The 23860-nt window shown below is 38.1% G+C and overlaps 1 protein-coding gene across 13 annotated transcripts in view; it reads left to right on the top strand.

Annotated features, from left to right (window-relative positions):
• The window catches only part of NTNG1 (netrin G1), a 307376-nt gene that overhangs the window by 228420 nt on the left and 55096 nt on the right, over nucleotides 1-23860 (top strand). For 7 of the 13 annotated variants that reach the window (XM_072754469.1, XM_025996456.2, XM_072754468.1 and 4 more), the window contains exons 5-7: nucleotides 9398-9424; nucleotides 20380-20445; nucleotides 22840-22899. In XM_072754469.1, the coding sequence (XP_072610570.1) occupies nucleotides 9398-9424; nucleotides 20380-20445; nucleotides 22840-22899 (153 nt within the window). The remainder of the gene's footprint in view (nucleotides 1-9397; nucleotides 9425-20379; nucleotides 20446-22839; nucleotides 22900-23860) is intronic. The other 6 variants (XM_072754471.1, XM_072754475.1, XM_072754476.1 and 3 more) reach the window with 2 other exon arrangements.

Below are 23860 nucleotides of genomic sequence, written 5' to 3'. Positions count from 1 at the left end.
CTTGAAAAGCTACTGCATGTAATGTGTTCAGCATAACACCGGACACAAAATAAGTGTTCAAAACTAATTTTAATTTTAGGATTTTTTTCATAAGGTATACTTGTTCATTATTGGACACCTTTGATTGTTATAAAACTTATTTCTCAATGCTATTTTTGAGTATGTCCTAATTTCCAATTATTTTTTTCTCTTTAAGTAGTAAAAGAGCTATATGGATGCCAGTTTCTCTTCTTCTCCAGATTAACATCATCAAATTCTATTTCATATAATAAGATTTTCATGTCTCCTGCTGGGTTGCTTGCCCTAGAGGCCCTCTAATTTTTTAGTGTTGAAATGTCAGCCAAACACAGGACTTTTGCCAGTCCTGTGATTCTTATTTTATATCGGCTTTTTCTTATATACATGCATACATGCTTGTGTGTGTGTGCACACATACACACATACACACACACGACTCTATGTGGTGCACCATGAGTCAGTTATTTAAGAGGAACACTTAGGATATGCCATATCCTAGTACAAGAATACAAAACCTAAGAAGTATAAAAAGAATAGCTACAGTCTCTGAACCCTCAACATCAACTCTTCAATGGCCTAGAAACACCATGCATCTTGGATAATCTCTTGATTTAGCAGAATCTCAGCAGCCAGGATCATTTTTTAATAGGAAGGTCAGTTCCTGCCTACTCTTAGCAAAAGAACTAAAAGAACTTTGTTAAACCATGAAATTATAAGATCTCCCTTCACAGACAGTTAACCCATCATTCAGAGGACCCTAAACCAGGACTTTGCTCGGAAGCATATGACTTTGGAAGTCCTGAATTCTGGAGCATCACCAAGTCCACGTTTATAAGGAGCACATAGAGCCAGGAGAGAAGAATACAGAGCCCCAGCATTCTAAAACAGAGCTGTCCCTATAATGTGCGAGACACATCACGTTTCCCTTTGCTCATCACTACAACAGACTCGGTGGAAGCAGAAGTAATGACTCTTGTGATTACACTTTATTCACCACGCTTTCTATTGGAGACTCAGTGTGTTTTCTTGGGAGATACATATATATATATATAATATATATATATAATTATATATATATAATCTCAAAATGTTTTCTTTATTTTTCTACAAAGCTTGTGTTTTCTCTGTAAGACATCTTTCTTCTTCTCCCTGTTGATCTGCATTCTATTTTTGATAGTATTCCCAGTATCCTTTGAAGTTCTTTTCCATCTTCCAAGTAGATAGCAACTCTGTCCAACTTTGTGCTTCCTTATGATTCACTTGATTGTTATTGTCCAGCTCGTGAATAAAAGTATTAAGTAAAACCTCTTTAAATTTCTGATCCGATCCCTATGGATTAACACACAATATTTTTTATAGCAAGATGCTGAAATCTCAACAGTCAACCTTTAGGAACTATAACTCTAAGAAAGATACAATATCGTCTATGCCTCTGCTTCCTGAGGTGGGTTCTGTGACCCTTTACAGAATTTCATGGCCAAATAAGTTTGGAAAATGCTGTAAGCTATAATGACTCTAAGATACTCATATTACCTTATTAAAAACATTTGAGAATCCTATAGTAAAGTATTATATTTTGCCCTGTGTTTCCCAAACTTAACTGTTCATGGAACACTTAATAACTTTCTATAAAACACTCTTTCGGGGACCGACTACTCGAAGCAATTTCTACAGCCTAGTGATAACAAATGTCATGAAGAAAGACTTAGAAAGCCCATCCAGTTTCTCTGTATACAATCTTTCACTTTCTTCTTACCTACACAGTCTAATATTCTTCAAAGAGAGAAAATTAAATTGTTCTGACATTGACATTATTTGTTTGCTCAGAAATCCAACTTCAATTGTTACACAATATCTAGGGCTCCTCTGAGTAATGGAAAGTAATTTGGTGATCATTCTATTATTTTCTCTAGGATTAAATTCACATTGACCAATTTATATTTTCCCAGGTGTGCACATGTGTGTATCATTATCCAGACAGTTTCCTAAGTGCTTTACATGCATTTAGTTCGTTCTTAACTCACAACACTCTTATAAAGTAGATGCTATTAGTTTCATTTTATAGATATGGAATCTGCTGACTGCTGAGGGAAGATATCTTGTTTAAGGTTTCCAAGACTAGTCAGGGTGAGAGGGAGGATTTAAACCCATGTATGTCTTGACTCCAGGGACTGCACATTGCACTATATTGCTTCTCAGGTTAAAGTTCAGTGACTTCCTCTATTCTCCACGGGGCTAGGAACATTTTGACACCTGTTCAAATAAGCCAGTCTTATCCAAAGACTCCACTTCTGCCCTTGCCTTAAATTTTTCGAGCTCTCCACCCCACCTCTTCTCAGTCTATGGTTTTCCCCTTGTCATTTCCATCTATTCCTGTGGTTTTAGTTCTCACTGATACTGGTTTAATAGTAATCAGTCAATTACAGCCTGGCATCCTTCTAATGAATCCAGACTGATTTTTCCAGCTGTCTACGAAGATCTCAAAGTCAACATGCTAGATACTAGATTTATTCCTTTCTCTAATTGCCCTTCTCTCATCTTTATTTTAATTCTCCTTTTTCAAGGCTGCCCCTTAAGGCCAACTTCTCTCTGCAGCTCACCTAGATCCTCCCAGGAAAAATCAATTGCTCTTTGCACTTTAGATTCTTGAGAGTGTATGTCCACTTACAATTGGTTGACTTTCTATAACCAAAATTGTAATAATAATAATGGCCACTTCTATCAAGTTTGCCATTGACTTTTATAGTTTGTGAAGGGCTTTAAGTGCATTCTTATGTTAAATCCTTATACTAGTCATCATGGGGTATGTACTATTTTTATCCACATTTGACAAATAAGGAACCACAACCACACAAAGATTAATAAGTAAGTTGTCCCAAGGTCCCACAGCGAATGCATTACAGAACAAGACTTAAACTCAGATCTATCTGACTTAGAAGCTAAAATGTTAGCAATTTAAGAATAAGACCATACTGTATTCCTGGCCTTTATAAATATTTGTAGAATCAACTATTTGGTGAATGAGTAGGTAAACCTAAATAATGCTGTAATGTGCACATGGGTACATTGACCTCCCATCCATCTTCCCACGTCTCCTGGAATGTGTGGTCTTCACAGCTCAGCAGCTTTAACACAATGGTCTTCAATCTCCTACAGGAAAAGTCAGCTATCTTGGAGGAAATAAAATGGGAAAATGACTCACATTTTTTTCATGAGTGTTCATGGCCCATCCAGCCATCTAGAGATGGCACATTGGCTGACTGATCTTCACAGACCTCCCCCATGGCATTCATGGCCTCAGTGACTTGAGCATTCTCAGGCTCTGTCCACCAGCCTTTCAGGCTCAGAACCCTGATTCTATCAGCACCTTAAGAGAGTACTTTCCTCTCAGAGCCTTATTGTGTGAACCAAGCTGCTGGCCCAATATCTAAAACCAGAATACCAAATTATTCTTGTATAAGCATTAATCCACAATCCTTATCAGAAGCTCACGGGACCAAATATGATTTGAAATTCAAAATTGTTAGGATCCTAAAGGTAGTACATATATTATAGACATGTATTATGTCCATACCCACAGCACAATGTAAGGTAGCACCATTTAATCAAACATTTTAATATTTCAGCAGCAAACCCATGATTATTCTCACCTCATACCCCTTCCAGTCAGGTTTGGCCACTAAATTAGCTCAGAGCACGTTATGTTGTGCTGCCGGTGATTTTTTTGGGGGGAAAAAAACTTTTAGTTTTTAGAACTGTTTTTTGTTTTTGTTTTTTGAAGATTGGAGAGAAATACAACAAATTAAGAGATTATAGTATGGAGTAGTTGTTAGAGGCACAAGCTCTGAAACCTGGACCTCTGGATTCAGATCTCAGTTTCCTTCCCAACGGGTAGAAACGATCTTGGGCAAGCTTTTTGTGTTTGGATTTACCCCCTCTGAAAAATAAACCTGAGTGCTGACCTCAGAGGATTGTCATAAAAATTAAATGGATTAATACACATAAGGTATTTAGAACAGAGGCAGGCACATAGTAAGCACACAACAAAGTGAGATGCTACTGTCATTATAATTTCACTGAGATCTAACACGTCGACTCATCCCAGCCTGATGAGTAAATTCTCCCTGTGGAGACAGCAACTATATAGGGAGATAAATTGTGTCCAAAACCCAATTTATGCATCCAGAATATGAGATAACTGTGATGGTATTCAGAATATTTAAGTCCTTATGACCAGTGTATTCTCTGCCTCGTAATTAAGACTCTTTGCAGAGCCAGATAATAATCAGAAGGTTGTTTGGTGAGCATGGGATCAGGAAATTTAAATGACTTTAATGCTAATAACATGAGGCTGAGACATCCTGACGCATCCATCTTGCCACAGAGTCAGCCTGCCTAATGCCAACAGAACGCTGAAGGTCTGAAAGCTTTCAGGTCACCCTTCCCTCTTCCTGAGACAATGCTGGGCCAGCAGTGCTACCATATGCCTCAAAATGCTCCTCATTCTAGGCTTCTCCCTTCTGATTGGCTGTTCTCCCATTCTTCAGATATGTCAAGAGGCTACATCAGGTTGAGGTCACCTCTGCCAAGTCTGTCACATACACTCAGGTCCTAGACCCTTCTGCTCTTGTAAGATGAGTGTACCTAACTTTGATTGGATCATTTATATGATGGTTTCATGGCACAATTCTGTGAAGGCAACTTTACTTCCTTCACCTTTGAGCTCCTAGTAGACAGCTCACTGTACCTCCTCTCAACACAGTGGGCTTCTGTGTTGACCAGGGCTAGAAGGACATTGGAAGCAATTCCTCCAGGATACAAGTGAGGCTGCAGAATGGTTTCTCCCTCATCACTCACTTCTTATTCAACTGGGTTTTTGGAGTTATAGCTTGTGATGGCTGCAGCCTGGCTTCTTCTGAAGATCCAGTCATCTGCTTGATAGGTTTTTTTCAAGCTATCTATCACAACAGTGGCAATATTTCCTCTCAATCTGAGGCATGCCAAATCTGTGTCCCTTCTGATTTCCTCGATGAAAAGCTGCTGACTTTGCATTGATTCTCAGAAGGAGTTACGACTTTTGGCACTGCATTAGTCTGCTTCAGAAGATTAGGGTGTTTGTTTTGTGGCCTAGCTATGCCCCCTTTAGCCCTTTACTTGGGAGGGTTAGAAAAATCACAGGAAGAAGGAGAAGGAGAAAATAATTAAATAATTCTACTAAGTGCTCACCCTTGCAGTAGATTCCCTTTAAAACGAACGTTAAAATAAATATAGGAGTGGGGAGGGCTAGTTAAGGAGTCAAGTGCCTACAAGCCGAGCACCTTTTAATTTTTTTAGCACATGAAGCTCTTCAGCTTATTCAACATGTATGTGTATCTCTGACTGAAGCAGCATTTCTCTTCTAGAAGAAGCAACAGTATTAACTCATAGACCATGTATTGAAGAACCTTCTGGTGAAGTTCATGCATACCTGTGCTTCATTTCCTCAGTGAAAGCTTAGCAGTGTTTCAGTAAACAAGAATTAGGAATTACCAGTTCCAATGTTGAATATAAAGGTGTCAGCTTGGACAAGGCTCTTGCTTCTCTTTGTGCCTTCAGTTTCTTCTTTTGTAAAGTGAAAGGCTCCGTGAGATTATTTCGTAACTCCCTTTCTGCTCTTCATTTTTAAGTTACTCTTTCTAAATCAGCTTACCTGGTCTCATGCTTCCTTTCTGTCTACCTATCATGTATTTATCTTTTGCAAGTATTTTTGAGGTTGTTTCATAGATGGATTTGCCCTAATGAAGCTTAAATTTCAGGATTCCTCACTAGAATCCTTCTAAGCTTTTAAAAAAAATGACTTTCATATATAATTTTGTATTTTAAAGTTAATATTCCTTTTCTCTCAGATTTGACTATGCTTTAGATCCACAACATCTGGATTTATTTGCCCCTGGGTGGCTTAGGGAAAAAGGCAGATACAAATAAGAGTATCCAAATAGGAGTATAAAAGGAGATGTAAGAGAAGGAATAGAAGGAAAAGAGCCAAATATGAAATGAGTTTACCCAGTTGAGCACCAGGTTGCATTTTGAGCCTCTGCTCCACTTTCTGGAAGGCAGAGTCGTGAGGGGCATCTGTATATTGTATAACTCTGGCTACCAGAATGGAGGAAATGTCCAGAAAGAACAAAAATTTCCATTAATACTGAACTCCGAGAAATGTTTCCATGGAACATTTTATATGGGCCAAGATCATACTATGACCAAAAAGTATTTTCACTGTGATAGAAACCTTCTTGGAAATAAGTGACAAAGTTTTGATCAAATATACATTGAACAGCTTTTCTGTATTAGACATTGTCCTGAGCAGATTCCAGAAATACAGACAGGAATGAGGTGTGATGATTGTCCCTCAGACCTCTCAGGCAAAGACACAAACAATTACAAATAGAAGTTGGTCAGTTTCTCAGGGAGGACTCTACAAGGGGTGTGCAATCACAGGGAGTGGCTAATCCACATCAGAGAGATGAAGAGGAAGGGGAGAAATAACTTCCAAGCTCAATTTTAAAGGTAAAAAAGATATATTCTTTACATAATGCTTGTCACTTCACAGGGAATGTTAACTTGTTAACTGCCAACATGTGTCTAGACAATCTTCCTGAGAGTAATGTGACTCTCCTTCCCATGGTTTACAGGCACTGTCTCTGTTTTAAGATGGAATTGTGTTCATTGATTCATCCCTTAGAGACCCCAAAGAAACCCAGCCTTTCACGAAATGAATTATAGCCTTGTCTTATTCCAGAGGCATTTGGAAGACTTCTCCTGGCTTGCCTGTAGCCTTTGTAATGGATGTAATAGGTTTATTAAAATCTTTAGTTGTCTGTAGGGAATCAAAAACAAGGTGTTTGGACATTATAATAAGGAACATTTGGAAAAACCATAACATTTGAAAATATGCTAATGGACATCCCCTGGTGTTCAGTTATTTGCCACTTCAAAAATCTTTATCCTGATGAAAAGTTTAAAAATCTTTTCAGCAATTGCCATTTTATAGCAATGGAATAGAAAGTGACTCACCTGGCAACACCTCAAAACACTGTGAACCACAAAAATGAGGAAGAGGCTGAATTTTAAGCATCCAAAATGTTAGGTAATAGAAAACATCTTCATGAGGAAAATAGGATCGTATAATGGCCCTGCTTGGCGAGCTTTGTATAGCTGCAGTGAACATTCCTCCCTGTACTGGCATCCCCAAAGGAATTGAGACATTTCTACATCTTTCTAAAGTATTCAGCTGCAGCAAGTACTGCATCAAATAGTCTTGCAGGTTTGCTCTCCATTGTGTCTGGCCAAACACCCTGAGAACTTCGCCTTGCATTATGCATGGCCCTCTAGCTCCGTGTAAGTTTGAAAATACCAAAAAAGTCTCTTCCTGCCACCCTAACTTCCATCCTCTTTGACGGATTACAAAAGGCAAGCGGTTCCAATAGAGCAGGATTTTTGATCATGGGGAAATTTGGAGCTTCTGCAATTGATACTAAAATTATGATGCTGCCATCATACCTCACTCAACAGGGGATTTACAAAGGGGGAAAAAAAAAGGAAAGATTCGGTACCAAGTCACTGTCACGCTGCAGCAAAGACAGTCTGCTGACGTGTTGGGTCAGGAATGCAGCAGTCCTTTGAAGAGATTGCATTCAGCTTGAAATGCAGTTCAGAGGGCAGAGCTAAAACACAGAAATGGAAATTCAGATTTCCAGTTTTGGTTGAAGAATGATCGTAATTAAGCTGAAGCACTATAAACTCTGTGCTTTAAAATCAAGAGATTTTTAAATGTATTTAATAACTAAAGATAAAATTTTATTCCTTCCAAGGTTTAAAAAAAATCATGGTAAGCTTTAATTCCTCTTTAAAGCCCTCCCTTTAAAGAAATAGGAAAGTAGCTCTTGGTTTTAAAGAACACACCTAGAAATCTCTGAGTAAGGTACAATGATTAAACAAGTTATGTTAAATGTTAAATGTTAAAACAAGCAGAGGGCAGTTGTTTGAAGATAAATACGAAAATAGAAGTTTAATGATTCCTACGTTTACCACCTGTTAGGAGTACACTCCAGTGATGTGGAGAACAGACCTGAACAGCTCATTAACAGCTATCACTTATTAGCTATGTACCATGTGTCAGACATTTTTATGGATTATTTCATTCAATCCCCCCAGCAGCCCTATGCAGTAGATATTATTAACCCCTTTCAGGTGAGGAAATAAGCATAGAGAGGCAAGGAACTTGCCCCAAATCACCTAGCTAGTCAGTAACCAAGCAGGACTCTCACCTGGTCCTGTCTGAGTCCCATCTCCTGCCCTCCTTGGCACCACTACCCAAATTTAGTGAAGAAGATGTAAATCTCAGACTATTAATCAGCGATATCTATCATAGTGTTGCTTGCTTGGTGAACCAACTATATCAATAATGGTAATCTGCAGCAAAGATGGGTATAGTACACACTACCTGCCAAGCAGCAGTTTGAGTGCTTTGCCTTCATCAATTTGTGTAGTCCTTGCAATAACCCTCAGAGGTAGAAAATCAAGCTACAGAGAGCATAAGCAACTTGCCCCAGGTCGCACAGTCAGTGAGTCTAGGAGCAAAGTTTCAAATCCAGACAGCCTGGCTTCTGTGCCCCTGCTCTTGGCTAGGAGTTTTCAGGGGACAGACTAAATTCCCGTCCACATTTGAACCAAGTCCACTGCATTCTAAAATGATCCCACCACCTTAGCACAACCTGTAAATTAAAGTGGAAGCTGGGAAAATGGATGAAGTCCATGATCGATATGAACAACCTAATGTATTCTTGAATTATTCTGCTCAATTAAGTTTCTATTACACAGTTTAATTCACATATCTGACAAGTAAAAGAGGACTAAAAATGATGGTTATGTGAAATTAATCAAATAAAGGGCCAAATGACTTTCAGCAGCCAACCTATGCATCTCATAACACATTTAAAGAGATCTAGTGCGTATGTGGGTATATTTGCACAGGTCCACTTAGTGTATATTTGGCACTCCGTGCCCAGAACATAAGCCTTGCTTAAAATCTGTTTTGCACCACACACAAACGTCCGTTAACTTTACAGGCGGGCACAAAATGTTTGATGTCATGAAGTTGTCTTGAACCAGCTGTTGAAGTGGAGCATTAGTTTTCCAGCCCTGATAAGTTCAGGAGTTCTAGAATAAAAGCAAAATGGTTTTGATGGATGAATACATATCTTGCTTTTTCTGTGCATATTTCCTAATGATTTGAATGCTATTAAGTGTTAAGTTTCTGAGATTTGTATTTTAAGTTAAAGATGGCATGTATTAATAACTGTCTAACGGTTTTTCTTTATTGTTTTCTTTCTCTCTGCAGGTATCCCCAGTATTTCCAGTATTGGTAGTAAGTAAAAAAAAAAAAAAGAAAAAAAGAAAAAAGAAAAGAAAAAAAGAAAAAGAAAAACCACCAAACCAAGTCTAGGCTAGCTTTGTTTTCTTGTTGAGCTCCTAAGATCTATTTTCCCAGTGTCCATTTCTGATGTAAGAGGGTATTTTCTTTGTGGATTGAACTGTTGTTCTCTGCACAGATATAGTCAAAGCACAGATAAAATAGTCATCGCTGTGTAACCTCGCTGAGGACATGCCCAGCACCACAGCTCCCCCGACTGCTTTTGACCAATGAAGCCACCTCTCCAGAGGTGCGATTGCTTAGGAAACCATTTCTCATTTAGCAGACATATAAGCCGTCCTATTTAGTAACCCATACTTAGTAACCCACAACAAATTGAACTTTCTCCTTAGGACTGGATGGATTTCTACCGTAATTTTTAAAAGCAGAGAATGAATACCAATGAATGCTTTAGGCATATTCATTAGAACCCAGTGAAAACGCCATGAAACCAGAGGGAGGGAATTTTAGTAATTTATTACATGCCAGTTTTTGTGAAGGCCTGAAAGAGGCAGGTTGGTGATCATTAGTCTTTCTGGGGGAACAAAGGGAAAAAAAAAAAAAAAAAACCTCGGTATGTACATTTCTCCCTATGAAAATACAGCGATTCATCTTTTCCTGACCACTTAGGCTTAAGTTTGATAGAGAATGGGGTATAGAAAATATATACAAAATTTAGGAATCCAACTAACCAGAAATTCCTGCAAGAAATCTTTTAGGAGAAATAGAAGCAGTTGAAAGAGAAGTCCCTCTTCAAGCTTCTATGGAACATTTCTCCAGTCTCATTGCAGTGTCCCTTCTTCACCCATAAAACAATGACACTCCAACACCAAGCCTGAGGTGCCCATTCAGAAAATGCCCCCCACAGCTTTGCAGAGCAGCATCTCACGTTTCTGTATTTCCCACCGTGTCTCTCTGATGGCTAAGTCCTTCGCAGGCTGCTGAATCACCCATTCAAACAAAGAGCTGAGGAGGCAGAGATTACACCCTGTAAGTGATCGCTGTGGTCACCCCTCGCAGCCCTCGTCATCGTGGGTGCTGTGGCACCCAGGGTGACTGCGTGCGAACAGCCGTTGAATACCCAACATCCATCCTCAAAGCAATACTTGATAATTTGGATAAAACAGCTTCCCACTTCCTATAAATGCACCGTCATGTCTTCCACTTTGTAAATCAAGCCAGTTTACTTAAGCTCGCCAACAGGCCTGGACGCAGATTTGTTAAGCACGAGCTGTGTGTTAAATGCCATGAAAATCAGCGGCTCTGTCAATAGACGTAGCGTTCACAACCCTTTAGATACCAGCCTAATGCTACCAGCCTGGCCTTTCTGGTCTTGTCGAAATGGCACCAGTTCTGCAAACTGGCAAGTGAACCTTCAGCTCTCATAGTGTCTATGTTCTGCTTTAGTATTTCCCTGGCATTTGCCTAAGTGTGTGTGTGTATACACACACACGCACGCACACGCACACACACACATGCACGCGGCCCACAGCGGGCTCCTTTCAGGCCTTGACAATCTCATTTATGTATATGCATTTTAGGACGAAAGGGAACCAAATGGTAGCCAGCAGAGACAGCTCATTGGAGGCCGCGATGGCCATCTGACCTGTCAGATTGTCAGAAATGGATGGATGGAAAGTAGTTCTTGGGCGCTGGGTGTGTTTCTGTTCGGAGTGTCAGTCATGTGTTGCATGGACCCTCTGACTGTACCGCTCACTCCCCATCTCATCCGGCCGCCTCCACCACATGCCCCATGTCTGAGCATCAGCAGATGTTGACCTTTTACACACTGATTCAGGAAATTCCAGTTTTGTTTTGCTTTGTTTTATTTTGAAATCAGTGGTGACCTGAAAGGATGCTGTGTTGTGCCTCTAGGAAAATTTAACTCCTTAATACCTCACCAAACCTTCTGACGAATAACGTCCTAGTTTGTGACCTGCCTTCCTTATGCCTCTGGCTGCTCTGCTAGGATGGCAGTGGGTGTCCCCTCAGATTTCTCCAGCAAATAGGACATAAAAGCTGCCAGGAGGTTCCCAACGTCCCACACAACTGGCTTGCCTATTGCTGGCTTTAAAGTCGAGAGATTTACGATCAAACCATCCAACACGAGAGTATCTTCTGGGCTGCTTAAACAGCATTCGCACGTTCCTTCTTTGTGGGCTCATAAGGCGCTTGTTGTATGCACTAGTGGATTCCTTTCCTCTCCAAAGGGCAAGAATTCATGCTAGATGACTCGCTGCCTATTCCAGAGGGCGCAGGAATGGGCTTCCAAGGTATGAGCCAAAGAAGAGGGAGTCGCTTGGATTTTTAACTAAGTTTGGGGGTTCACCAGGGCTTCTTCCTTTATCCCAAAGAAGGAATCAATGAGCATAACTTCACCAAGTATATAGACAATGCCATTTTAACAGTTGTAACACCCCCGAGGTTCCTATCATCAAAGCATACCGCAAGGAAAGTGAATGATACATACTTTTGATGTAAATTATTGATGTATGTAACAATAAGTTGACATACATATACTATATACACAATAACTGAGGACTTCGGAGCCCTAGGAGATTTCAGTATAGATCTCCAACTGTCAACACTGTAAATTAAGGTTCAAATGCATGGACAGAGTGGTCATCCTTTCCGATCATCTGCTAAAAATTTTTTTGAAACAGATTTCCCATTAAGGTCATTTGTACCTGCTGTTGTCTATTTATTAGGAAATGGGTTTCCCAATCATTTCTAAGGTACTTGATTTAAAACTTGGTCATTTTGATGTGCTTTGGCCGTGGCTGAAAAAATACTGGTGATATTGTCAGCAATTAATGAATCCCAAAATAGATCTATAGTCATTTGAGCCTTGTGATCTCTGTTTTTACCTAATGTGGCAGTAATTCATTCAGGCTTCATTTTTTTTATATATATAAAATGCATCACACACTTAGAAGTAAACATTCATGATTTTATCCAAGTGAACATTTGTTGATGTTGATGATGCAAATTAATAGTCGGTTTGGTGTGGATGTTTTTGCTAGAGTGATAAACTAATCATTACCTTCTAGCATATGTTATCTGATCCTTAGTCCCGAAAAGCAAGTGATTTCACTAATTATGTTAAACAGTATATTTTAAAGACCATAATAGGAAGACAAACTGGCCTAACGTGCAAATAGCTTTGTGTGGATGCTTATCACTTAAGAAAGCAGGTGACAGAGGAGTCAGAGATGAGGGGTAGGCCAGCCACTGAAACGAAAGATCACATCAGGAAACACCATTTCAAAAAACTTGGCATTTTTTTTAAGTAAATAAAAGTATGTCTTGGAATAGCAACAAAAGAAGAGAAATGTAAACATTCTGTGAACCCACATATGCATTATTTCTTTAAATTCCTTTGAAGTGATTGAGGTCATGATACATAAAGCATAGAATATTGATGGAGGTGTTTGGCTGTCCCCTCCTGTCTACCTCATTCCATGAGAAAGAATGGTTCACTTCAGGGAAATATTCCATTTTCCTGTTTTCCCTTATAATGAGCATTGCCTTCATCGTGGAGTTAAAACTTCATCTCTAATTTGATTTAATTGACAGGGCTGTTAAACAAGGGAAATGCTACCCACAGGGATCCATCAGCCTGTCGAGAAAGCCCAGAGATGTTTTCTTGAAAATATTTGATGCCAGTTGGAGACCTTGTAAAGGTTGTTTTCCATACAGCATCCAAATATTTTTGTTCAGTGCCCATTTACTGTAGGAACCTGGATCGTGAGGAAAATAACAAGGTTAATCATTTCCCCACCCAAGGGTTATTAATAATCATGTTGATGCTATCCAGAGAGCTTCTGAGTTTGTTTGTTTTTTTCCCTTTGCTTTAATACTTCTAAATCCCCCCAAATAAAAGTTTCATTTGAGTTGCCCTTTAACTAATTAGGTTTTATATAATGAGGGAAAAAATGATCAGGCTAGTGTAGCTATATGGCAAATTGCATGGTGTGCTACATTAATTTTGAACTGTTTGCTGATGTTCTGGAAGGAAATCTCAGGTCCCAGGTGAAATGCCTTTGGGACTTCTGTTATATCATGTGCCCAGTATCCTCATCACAGATCCATTTCATATTTGTGTAACTAGCATTTCACATTCACGAAACCTTTGTGGTTATCCTAAAACTGAATGAACATTAGGACATAGCTACTGCTTTAATCCTGAAGAATAAATAAAATATTACAGTGAAGGAGAGGTAAAGATCCTCTACCTAAAAAGGGAGAAAAAGATGTTTAGTAATGTTATCAACAATTGCTCACCTTGAGCAAATTGACTTTTTTCATATGTTAACCTCTTCCCAGGTGAATTTAGAATGCCAAGCCACTTTTTAAGTGTGAGCTGCTATCTGTACCTTTGCTGTTATCTCTGTGGGGGGCAACTGGAAATTCCTAGCCAAGGCCTTTGAAAGACCCCATGATGAACCTTCAAACATGTAACTGTGAACTCCCGCACTAAGTGTGTGGGTATCATTGACATCTTCTTGGAATATAAATAAGGAGCTGGCCAACTAAGTGCTTCACTTCCTGGGAAGAATTAGACAGAGCTTTTGCTCAGAACTGGAGGGAGATGTTCCCATATGTCTATAGAATTCCATTTTACAAATGGTGAATCTGAGGCTCGGAGTGGCCTAGTAACTTGACCAATATAATATGATGAGAAAGGCCCATTTGACTTCACAAGAGGTATAACGTTATACGAAATAGAAGAGGTTAGAAAGAAAAATTCTAGATTTTATTTACTCTTACTGCAGACTCTTTCCAATCCACCACGCTGCACCTTAGGCCTGTTGATCCTCGAATTGATCCATTTTTGTGCACAAAAATTTAGTGTCCTGGAGAAAAATGGTTTATTTTCTGGTATCTCACTGTGTTGTCAACAGAAGTTTCAAACATCTTGTGTGAAGAGAGGAAGTAGGGGACTGTGACCCTCCACCACACTAATATATGCCCTTCCTCTACCACTACACATCCTCAGTACTCAGAGGAAGAGGTAGAAATGGAGGGATATCAAGTATATTATAGAACATGAGACAGTTCATAAAATTTGCTATGCAAATTGTGAAACGTTTGTGCATATTGTATAACAGTAAAAATCTAATTTTTTTTCTTTATTGAAATAGCCACCTACAGCAAAAATAAAACACTGTGTGCCATCTCAAGGACAGGCCTATCGGTATCACATTAAACTATATCTTCCCCACCAGTTTAATGACACTGTATTTCTGAGGGTAGGCAGCTTGCTTGTAAAGATGGTAAGATTACCTCCAAGGTCCTAGGGACTTCTTCTGGAGAGCTTTAGGATTTTCTATAGATTCCTTTCTAGGTATCAATAATGTTTCTGGATTCCCTGAGTAACAGCAGCAGTAGCTATATAAACCCAGAGGGACTTTGTGACTTTGCTTCCATCTGATGTTTTCCTCACTCATTCCCAGAAGACGGATGTTTCAGGAAGGTTCACTAACATCCCCTCAGCAATGGCCTTTCATACCCATGGTGGCACCCAGTTTCCCACTATGTTTTAGAACCAAAAAATTATGTAAAAATTAGTATTTTGAGGAAATGTCAAGAGTACCCATTCCAACATCATCCTTTTACAGATAAGGCGACTGAAACTTAAATGAATTGTCTAAGTCATCTGGACAGTGGCCAAGGCAGGATTCCAGCTCAATGTCTGATATCCAAAATAGGACTTCACATTCTACCATGATAATAGAATTCACCTACCTTCTCATTTGATGAAACTTTACTACTTAATAGACACGTTCATTTTGACCAGGTCTGCAGCTTCCGTTAGCAATGTATTTCCTTTCCCTAAAACACAATACTTGCTTTATTTGCTCAATTTTGTGAGTCCTTTTCAATTTAGATGATTGTAAGACTCAAGAAGATCATTTTTTTATCTTGTTCAAGCTGTGCCTGCGAACTTGTCGTTTAATAAATACAGGCAACCCTCAGCCAAAAAAAAAAAAAAATCCCTTTCTAAAAAAAATTTTTTTTTGGAAGATCATGGTCACAATTTACTCTGTTTTTAAAGGGTGCCCACAAAGTGAGTTAAAAGCCTCTACAGTTCATGCGAAGGGGGTGCCATGGATGATAGAAGACAACTTAATATTCTAAAACAACCTTACCTCTAAAGCTTTCTTGATGTGAATAAAATTTTAGCCTTCCGCTTCAAACTTGCTTTCTAGTTGATCACTATGGCGTCAGCGATAGATAATTTCAGCAATTCCAACATAGTTCTCTCCAACATACAGCATTGTTTTCCCTGGGGCACAGAGGAGAAACATTTCCTTCCAAAGTTTCACTTTCATAACTGGAATCTCAGTGCTTCTGATACATGAAAATGAGTGAAGTGCCACAACCAAACTGTCATACAACAGTCTTCTGAATTCTCTCCCTCGTGAAAAGCAAAATTCAGATAAGACATATTTGATTCATAGTTGAAACGATGTGCTTCTAACGGAAAGAAACTTGCAAATTAACATGCTATCTTTAAATATTAAAAATAAAACCTCTTCCACAGTATCCCAAAATAACTTATCTTGCTTTCTGAGCAATAGTATTAATCAATGGAGGCCCTAAAACTGGATTATCCCCTAAAGTAAACTATTATCTTAAGTGAGCTTTTTTCCATATCAGAATCATTCAGGTTTGGGAATAATTAAGACTGCAACACATAGAGGGAGCACAGTAGTTTCTCTGCTCCAATTCAGCAAGAACTGTTAATACTACAGGGGCACCTGGGTAGCTCAGCCAGTTCAGAATCTGCCTTCAGCTCGGGACATGATCCTGGGTCCAGGAGGGAGCCCCGCCTTGGGTCCCAGCTCAGCAGAGAATCTGCTTCTCCCTCTCCCTCTGCCCCTCCCCACCACTCGTTCTCTCTCTCTTTCTCAAATAAATAAAAATCTTTTTTTTAAAAAAAAAAAAAAAGAACCGTTAATACTCTAGTAAGCTGATTTTTATTAGAACAGCAGCCACAAATGGGAAGAAAAGAGCTACACTTAACTGACTGCTCACTACAGTGTCAAGCAGATACTAACTCACTGAGTCTTGAGAGCAACCAGCAGCTAATGTCATCATCCCCATCTCACAGATGAGAAAGACCAAGAGAAGTTAAGGAATTTGTCCAAGTGATAGAATTCAGCTTGACTTCTACTTACATTCACCATATCTTTTAAAAATCTCCTCAAAATAGATATTTTCTAAACTTCCCATGGTTGTGCTTTGAAAATTCAACAGTGACAATAGTGTAATAGCATCTGATGGACATTCCAGATATTTTGTTTCTTTTTTTAGGGAGAGAGTTATGGAGAATGTGATTATGGTCCCTGTACTCCTCGAGCCAGTCAAGGAGGTCCTTGTGATGAGTCTAGTCCATTTTCCCAGATGTACTGTGCTAGCATCCTTAAGAAATAGGGATTTCCATAAAAGGCTATTCTTGAATGACTGACCATTTATAACCCCCACTGGACACAGTGGAGAGCCCTCCTCTGGAATAATAATTTCTCAACTCCAGTTTGGGTTTCACTATGACAGTCAAAATATCCATTCTCAAAACATGGAGCAATAATTTTCCCTTCCCTCTCAGTCCCATAGATTCTCCAAAGAACAATAGGCTCCATCCTTCCATGAACTTGAGTGGGACCCTGCTAGATCGTGGGAGAACCACTAGAGTGATGATGGAACTTAACAGCTGAGGGAAACCCTAGAGATCTTTTAGTCCAGTACCTTTATTTACAGATAAGAAACTGAAGTCCGGAGAAATTAACAGCCAGATGGGTCCTCAGTACTAAAACTGGGACCAAACCCTATTTTTCTGATATATATATATATATATATATATATATATATATATATATATATATCCTGATTAGTCCATGAGAAAATGAAATTAATAAATTCTTCCACAGTTTTCCCAAAGAGGAAATACAAATACCTTTAATGCAGTATAATTTTTGTCTTCTATTTGTAACTTCCACTTACTCGAAACAAGTGGCCCACTGGCTAAAAATTCTCAGAGGCTATACATTACACAAAGATTTTCATTAGAATTGGGTATGATAACATAGAATTTATCTCAATTGTACTATTGATATCACCTCCAATGTGCCTGGTTTACTCCTGGTAATTAAACATCTGTTAGTAATATTGATTAAATATTGATTTGAGCCAGGATCTTAGAGTAACAGGAGTAAACGGAGAATAACTGCCTAATTTTAAGTTGTTTTCTTACGTGGCCTTGCAATTATAAGAAAAATAAACTTTTTAAGAAGTAAGATGAGGGCCACCTGGGTGGTTCGGTCAGTTAAGCATCCATCTCTTGATCTCAGTTCAGGTCTTGATCTCAGAGTTGTGAGTTCAAGCCCTCCATTGGGCTCCACACTGAGTGTGTGGAGCCTACTTAAATATTAAAAAAAAAAAAAATGAGATACCATATTAAAGATCTCATGATGGCCAAATATTGAAACATGTATGCAACAGACAGTTACGTGCCATAGGAGTTTAGGGAGAGGCCACACATTTCAGTATCTTTTTTTTTTTCAGGACATTTTTTCCTCCTAAGGAATAAACAGCACATAAAATTTTGTTCCACCAGCGATATGTATAGATTAGATTAGGAGTTCCACATGGTATGACTGCTGGTGGTTCTGAGTTTTGATTGTTCAGAAAGTTAGGCAACCTACATAATGGAAATTATTTGGGGGAAAAATGTCTAATTATATTCCCAGATGAATACAAGGGCTACCTTCCTCTACTCCTGCAAGAAACCATCTTAAGTACACAATAATATTATAGGTAGGGATCAGACCATAACTGAGGTATCTATCTGGACTATTCCATACATTCAGGTAGTTAACAATTCAAAAGCAGAATGACCTATGTTAACTTTTTATACATATAAGAAGATTCTTAAAGTGGAACCTGAGCATCCTAGGGAAAAATTATAAAACATTAGGTAAACAATAGGCTAAAAATAGGCATAAACAAATATTTAACATTGGAATATGGACTATAGTTTAACCTATGAAGCTAATTTTCAGACTCACTTTAAATTGATTTGGTATAAATTTATGTCTTAAATTTCTTGGTAAAGCTTATTAACAAAATAATCATACTACTTAATCTCATTCAAGACAAACAAATCACTGAATATCTAACATTGAATTTATAAACAGTACCCCTACTTATGACTTGTATTTGTCCATCCTACAAGGATGGAGAGAACAACTTCAACAAACTAAAATATTCATAAATTGAAGCTAATAATATAAATAAATATATTTTCTATATACAACCAGAATTTTTCTAAATAATATCTAGAAATCATATTCTACATATGATTTTCTGGATGAAAATCATTTCTCAAAAGTGATCGCCACAGTTGGAGTAGGCTTGTCTGTTAGTTCAATACCTACCCAGCACCAAGATGCTCAAGTGAAAAGCAACTCAGTCAATAGCTTGAATATTTTGCCCACATGTTACTGAGTATCTTATTTAGTAACACTAGGATACAAAAATGGAAAGTATTATTACATTCTTTTTTCATTCTTTAATTTTAATAGATACAGTAATCCCAATATTCAGATTTTGTCTGCCTTTGTGTACACATGCACACACACACACACAGAGCAACAGTGGATCAGCTTTTCTAACAAATACTTAAAAACCAAAGTTATAGTGAAAATACCATGTCCTGCAAGAATGTTATTTGTTATAATCTAATTATGGCGGAAACAATCTGATAATACCTGTTTACAGTAGCCTAGCCACTTGATATCAATTACTCAATATTAGATATTTACTGAGGCCTCCTGCTAGGCTTTGCCCTTCCTCAAAGAGATCCAATCTAATTACAGAGACAAGAAATAGACCTATGAATTTTAAACTAACAACATTAAAACTCATGCCTTATCCACATATCAGTAAGAAATCAGGAGCACAGACACATGCTATAGGAGTTTAGAGGTGAGAGCTGTTTTTGTGGACTTGGATGGTCCCAAAGGATGACGCAAAGGTTGTAGTTTTGAGCTGATCTGAATGGGTGGTAGATTGGAGTCATGAAGTGACTGCTTGAATAGTTATGCACCTTGGCAAAAGTCATTTAAAGCATCCAATACTAAACCTGGCTGTTCTGTTTTTTCACAGTTATGTATACACTGGTGAATCTCAGAAAGAAAAAGAACATCAATTCTCAAATTAACAATGTTTATAATTACTTCCAAGTCGGAACCAAAAACTCTAGAAACATAGGTTGAGGTAAAAAAAAAAAAAATCACGAAGTCCTATATACATCCATACCCACAAACCCTAGCTATGATCAGAAGCACCTTGCATTATTTTCTTTAAGCCAGAACCACCAGTATTCCCTTTCTTTCTCTGAGAAATTGCATAAATAAAAATAGGAAATAAATCCACTTCTTTGCAGAGATAATGGCTCACACTTAAAACACACCCCAAAGAATCTCTCATGAAAGACTAATGCAACCAGTTCATATCTGTAAATATAAATTGCAGAGAATGGAATCCTCAAGTGAGAAATTATTTCTTTCGTGTTATCTTCTAGTTTCAGGCACCAGCTTTATATAACAGTTGGAAATGCTGAAGTCCCTATTTGGTTATTTGTAAGAACACTCTAGTTCATTGCAAAAGTAAGTGGATATGGCTTTGTTAGCGAAGGGGCTATATATTTAATGTCCATTCAATGTTTTGGGAATCATCAATTGCTTGCTCTTGTTTGGTGCGGGAGTCATGTTATGTTAAGTGCATCCACAACCAAGTTGAAGAGCAGATGTGTGGTTTGTGTCTTTGTCCATATAATTTTCTGTTTAGACCAAATGATATTATAGCTGAAAATAACATACCCTGATTTTTCCTGATGCGTGCAGCTCCTCCAAAGTTTAATAGGATATGGCCGAATATTTCTTCCCTTGAGGTTTCTAACCCCAAACAAGGTAGGAGCATGTAAAATTCCTACTGATATAAACTCCCACATGGTTAGGGGGAAAATCCCATGTACTGTTGCTCAGCACTAAACACAAGCATTATCATGAATGCCGTGTCTTTGAAAGAATCATGAATCAAGTATTATTTCTAATATGGAGAGTGTCCTGGAACTATTGTAGCGAAAGATACAGGAAGAAATTAAATGGCATAGAGGAAAAAAAATAAAATAAAAAAAAATAAGTGACATCGAGGTTATAAGCACTTTATCAAATTTAGGTCGAATGGCATTCAGTCCCAAGAGAAGCCTAGAGTTTTGTTGCCATCACAATTTGGAATATGAATAAAAAGCCTTAAAACCTTGTGAGTTGGTACAGGCATCTTCCCACCGCCTCCCCCCCGCCCTTTCCTCCTCTTAACTAAACTGACCAGTACATCAGTTGATTGAAGGTTGGGGATGAAAATTCATAAAGGCAGTATTGTAACCCCTAAGAGAGCCGTTTTCTTTTACTGTTGCTCCATATTGACTGGCAGAAATTCGAATCTCTCTCTGTCTCCCTCTCTCTGTCTCTGTCTCTCTGTCTCTCTCTCTCTTCCACATCACAGTATAGTTTCTCTGTTGGGGCTTCCCCTTTGAATCCTCTATGAATGAACAATTATTCCTATAGCATCAAGGGCAAACTGCTTTCCATCTGTCCTTAGAGCAGTAATTGTTTTCTGACTTCAAACATAAAAAAAAAAAAAAAAAAAAGTAAATAAATAAAGGAGACACCTACCGCAGTGTGATTACACTGGAAGGAATAGAACTTTTAAAAGCTGGACAGTGAAATCCATCAGATGCAGTGCAGTGTTAGATCCCCGTTAACATTAGCATCTAGCTGATAGATATACATAGACATGTATAAATAGGAGTTTATTTTAATAGAAAATTGTATTCTTTTGCCTTCTTTCTTCTCAAAAAAAAAGGCACATTTTTGGCTTCCACCTTTCTTCATTACATACAGGATGTTCCTTTTAAACTCTAATGAATACAGATGGAGGAGGAAATGAGCAAAAGGAGGAACCAGGAAATAGCTGCTAAGCAAAACAAAATATATTAGCAATTTGTTGGGGAGTCAAATTGGAAGGGCTGCATTTTCAGTCCTTGATCAGAGTGATGAAATCGAGACTGTCCTAGATACATATATTAGTAGCAAATAGAATTATCTTAATCATCTGCTCCAAATGAATTTTTTCAAGTTTCTGCATACATATGTGAAAGAAGAAATACAGATCAAGCTCACCCCTATTAGTATAATTCTGTGAGGATTCGGGGGAGGTTTAGTGGCTTTATTCCTTGGCAAGTTCAATGAGAGCATCCTCAGTGAAATGTCACTCAGTATTTCCCATTGAATTTCGTAGCTCGACAAATTATACAAGACAGGATCTAAGACTTAACACTTCTCCACAGTGAGTTTTGAGATGAACAAGATTATGCATTGTTCGAAACCTGAAACAGACCTAACTTAATTATTTTGCTATGTTTTCTGTCAGTGTCCCAGTACTGAAAAACTTTCAGAAATCTCCAGCTACTACCAGGTGCAGTTTTTTAGAATGTGGATAATGAGTTCAAATGAATTTGAGAGGCAGCACAGTTAAATAAAGTGCTTAAATTCGAAATTTTAGCTAAAGGTGCACTTTCTAACAGAGGCCAGTTCTCTGCAGCCGTAATTTATCTTGTCAACATCTGCAAAGAGCATCAGGCTCTCCCCGGCTTTTGCTATTTTCACAAACAACTCATCATGAATAATTGGAAAAGAAATGGCAGGCAACTTAGAGAGATATCTCTGCCATTTGCAAGCCGATATCATCACAAAGGTAATACATGTTGAGAAGATGATGACATTTTTTAAAGGTAGACAGATTCAAGGTGATTCTGAGCCTGAGTCCAGCTGGTTGATCATTGTGATTATGTTCTGTGATGTCTCATCAGTTCAACAAAAATAATCTGACTGGCTTATATGCCAATGAGCTTTTGGTTACCCAGAGAGAATGACATAGTGAATTGGGGCAATGATACCAGGAATTACCTCAACACAACTACTCTTTTAGGAAAGGGACAGTAGGGGATCCTAATATCCATATTGTTACTGGAATAATCCTTGCATAACTGGATTCTTAAATGGTGATTTTTTTTTTTTTTTGCCTCTGAAAATAAACCTCTAAACTTTATTACTGACAATGTTAAACAGTTTTCAGCCCAATACGAGACATCCTTTGTGGCTGAAAGCATCTCCCAGAAATGACCTATACAAATAGTCTCGTCATTCAGGGCTACTTTTCGAGTGGGTTAATGATAAGTTATTATAGTCTGAACGTTTCACTATTGTTTCTAATGTGCTGTTCATTCTTTTAAACCTATCCAGTTGCTCCCAAATTAGCTTTGTCAACAGTTTCTTCTGTTCAAGTTGCAAACCACAAGAGAGGTAGGAATTCTTGGATTCATACAGTGATTTCATGGTGTTATGTGTTGTGAAACATTGCACTGTATGAATCTGGAATATCTGTGAAGTGTACCCATCAGCTTATTGGTGAGGCATGTTGACTGATTCCAATCAATGCATCACACAGTACTAAGAATGTCATCTGTTAGAGAAAAGAAAGCTTCACTCAGAAGTTTGACTGCTGTAAGTTAAAAGTGCTGCAACATTTGTTTTCTGAAAGATTAATGTGTGAATAAGCATTAAAACAGTTTAGGATCCTGTTTCAAACATGAATGTTAGAGTATTAACATTGTTGCTCATTGGCATTGAAAATAAGGAAACCCACTTACAGTGAGTTTCAAGGATGCTTTTCATGAGAACAGAATGGCAGGTTCCATGTTTTGTGCCCATTTAACTTTGTGACAAATGAAAGACCTTGTAATTTCTATTTCGACTGTTTGGAATGAATTTGAACAAATACCAGTGAATCTGCACTGGGTTCAGCATTGATTATGACCTGAAAATAATAGTTATATTACTTTCTTTAAATGAAAGCAAACAATATCTCATCTGTGACTCATGAATAGCCCATTCCAGCTAGCATCTGTCATTCACAGAATGAAGATTTTTCAGGAAACATAAAGACTCTTGTTTTGATTTTACCATTTTCCTTTAAATGTCCTATGTGACAGGTGTGTCTTGTTTTCCATCCTTGACTGTTGGGCTTATGTCATGATTTTGGTTGGGTTTTTTGTTTTTTTGTTTGTTTGTTTTTTTCATGAAACACCTCTTACAAAGAAATATATTTATTAGCAAAATTGAATTTAGATTGACCCACTTGGTGAAAATGACCATAATAGTTTCTTTATTCCTTATTGAATAGAGTCAAATCATTTTCCAGATTTCAATTAATGTTGAGTTGATCCTTCTGTGGTGTATAGAACAAAAGATGAAACTGTTCCGA

The sequence above is a fragment of the Vulpes vulpes genome, chromosome 3 (genome assembly GCF_048418805.1).
Source record: "Vulpes vulpes isolate BD-2025 chromosome 3, VulVul3, whole genome shotgun sequence".
Lineage (NCBI taxonomy): Eukaryota > Metazoa > Chordata > Mammalia > Carnivora > Canidae > Vulpes > Vulpes vulpes.
The sequence above is the reverse complement of the archived record's forward strand: the minus strand, read 5'-3'. Positions and strand labels throughout refer to the sequence as shown.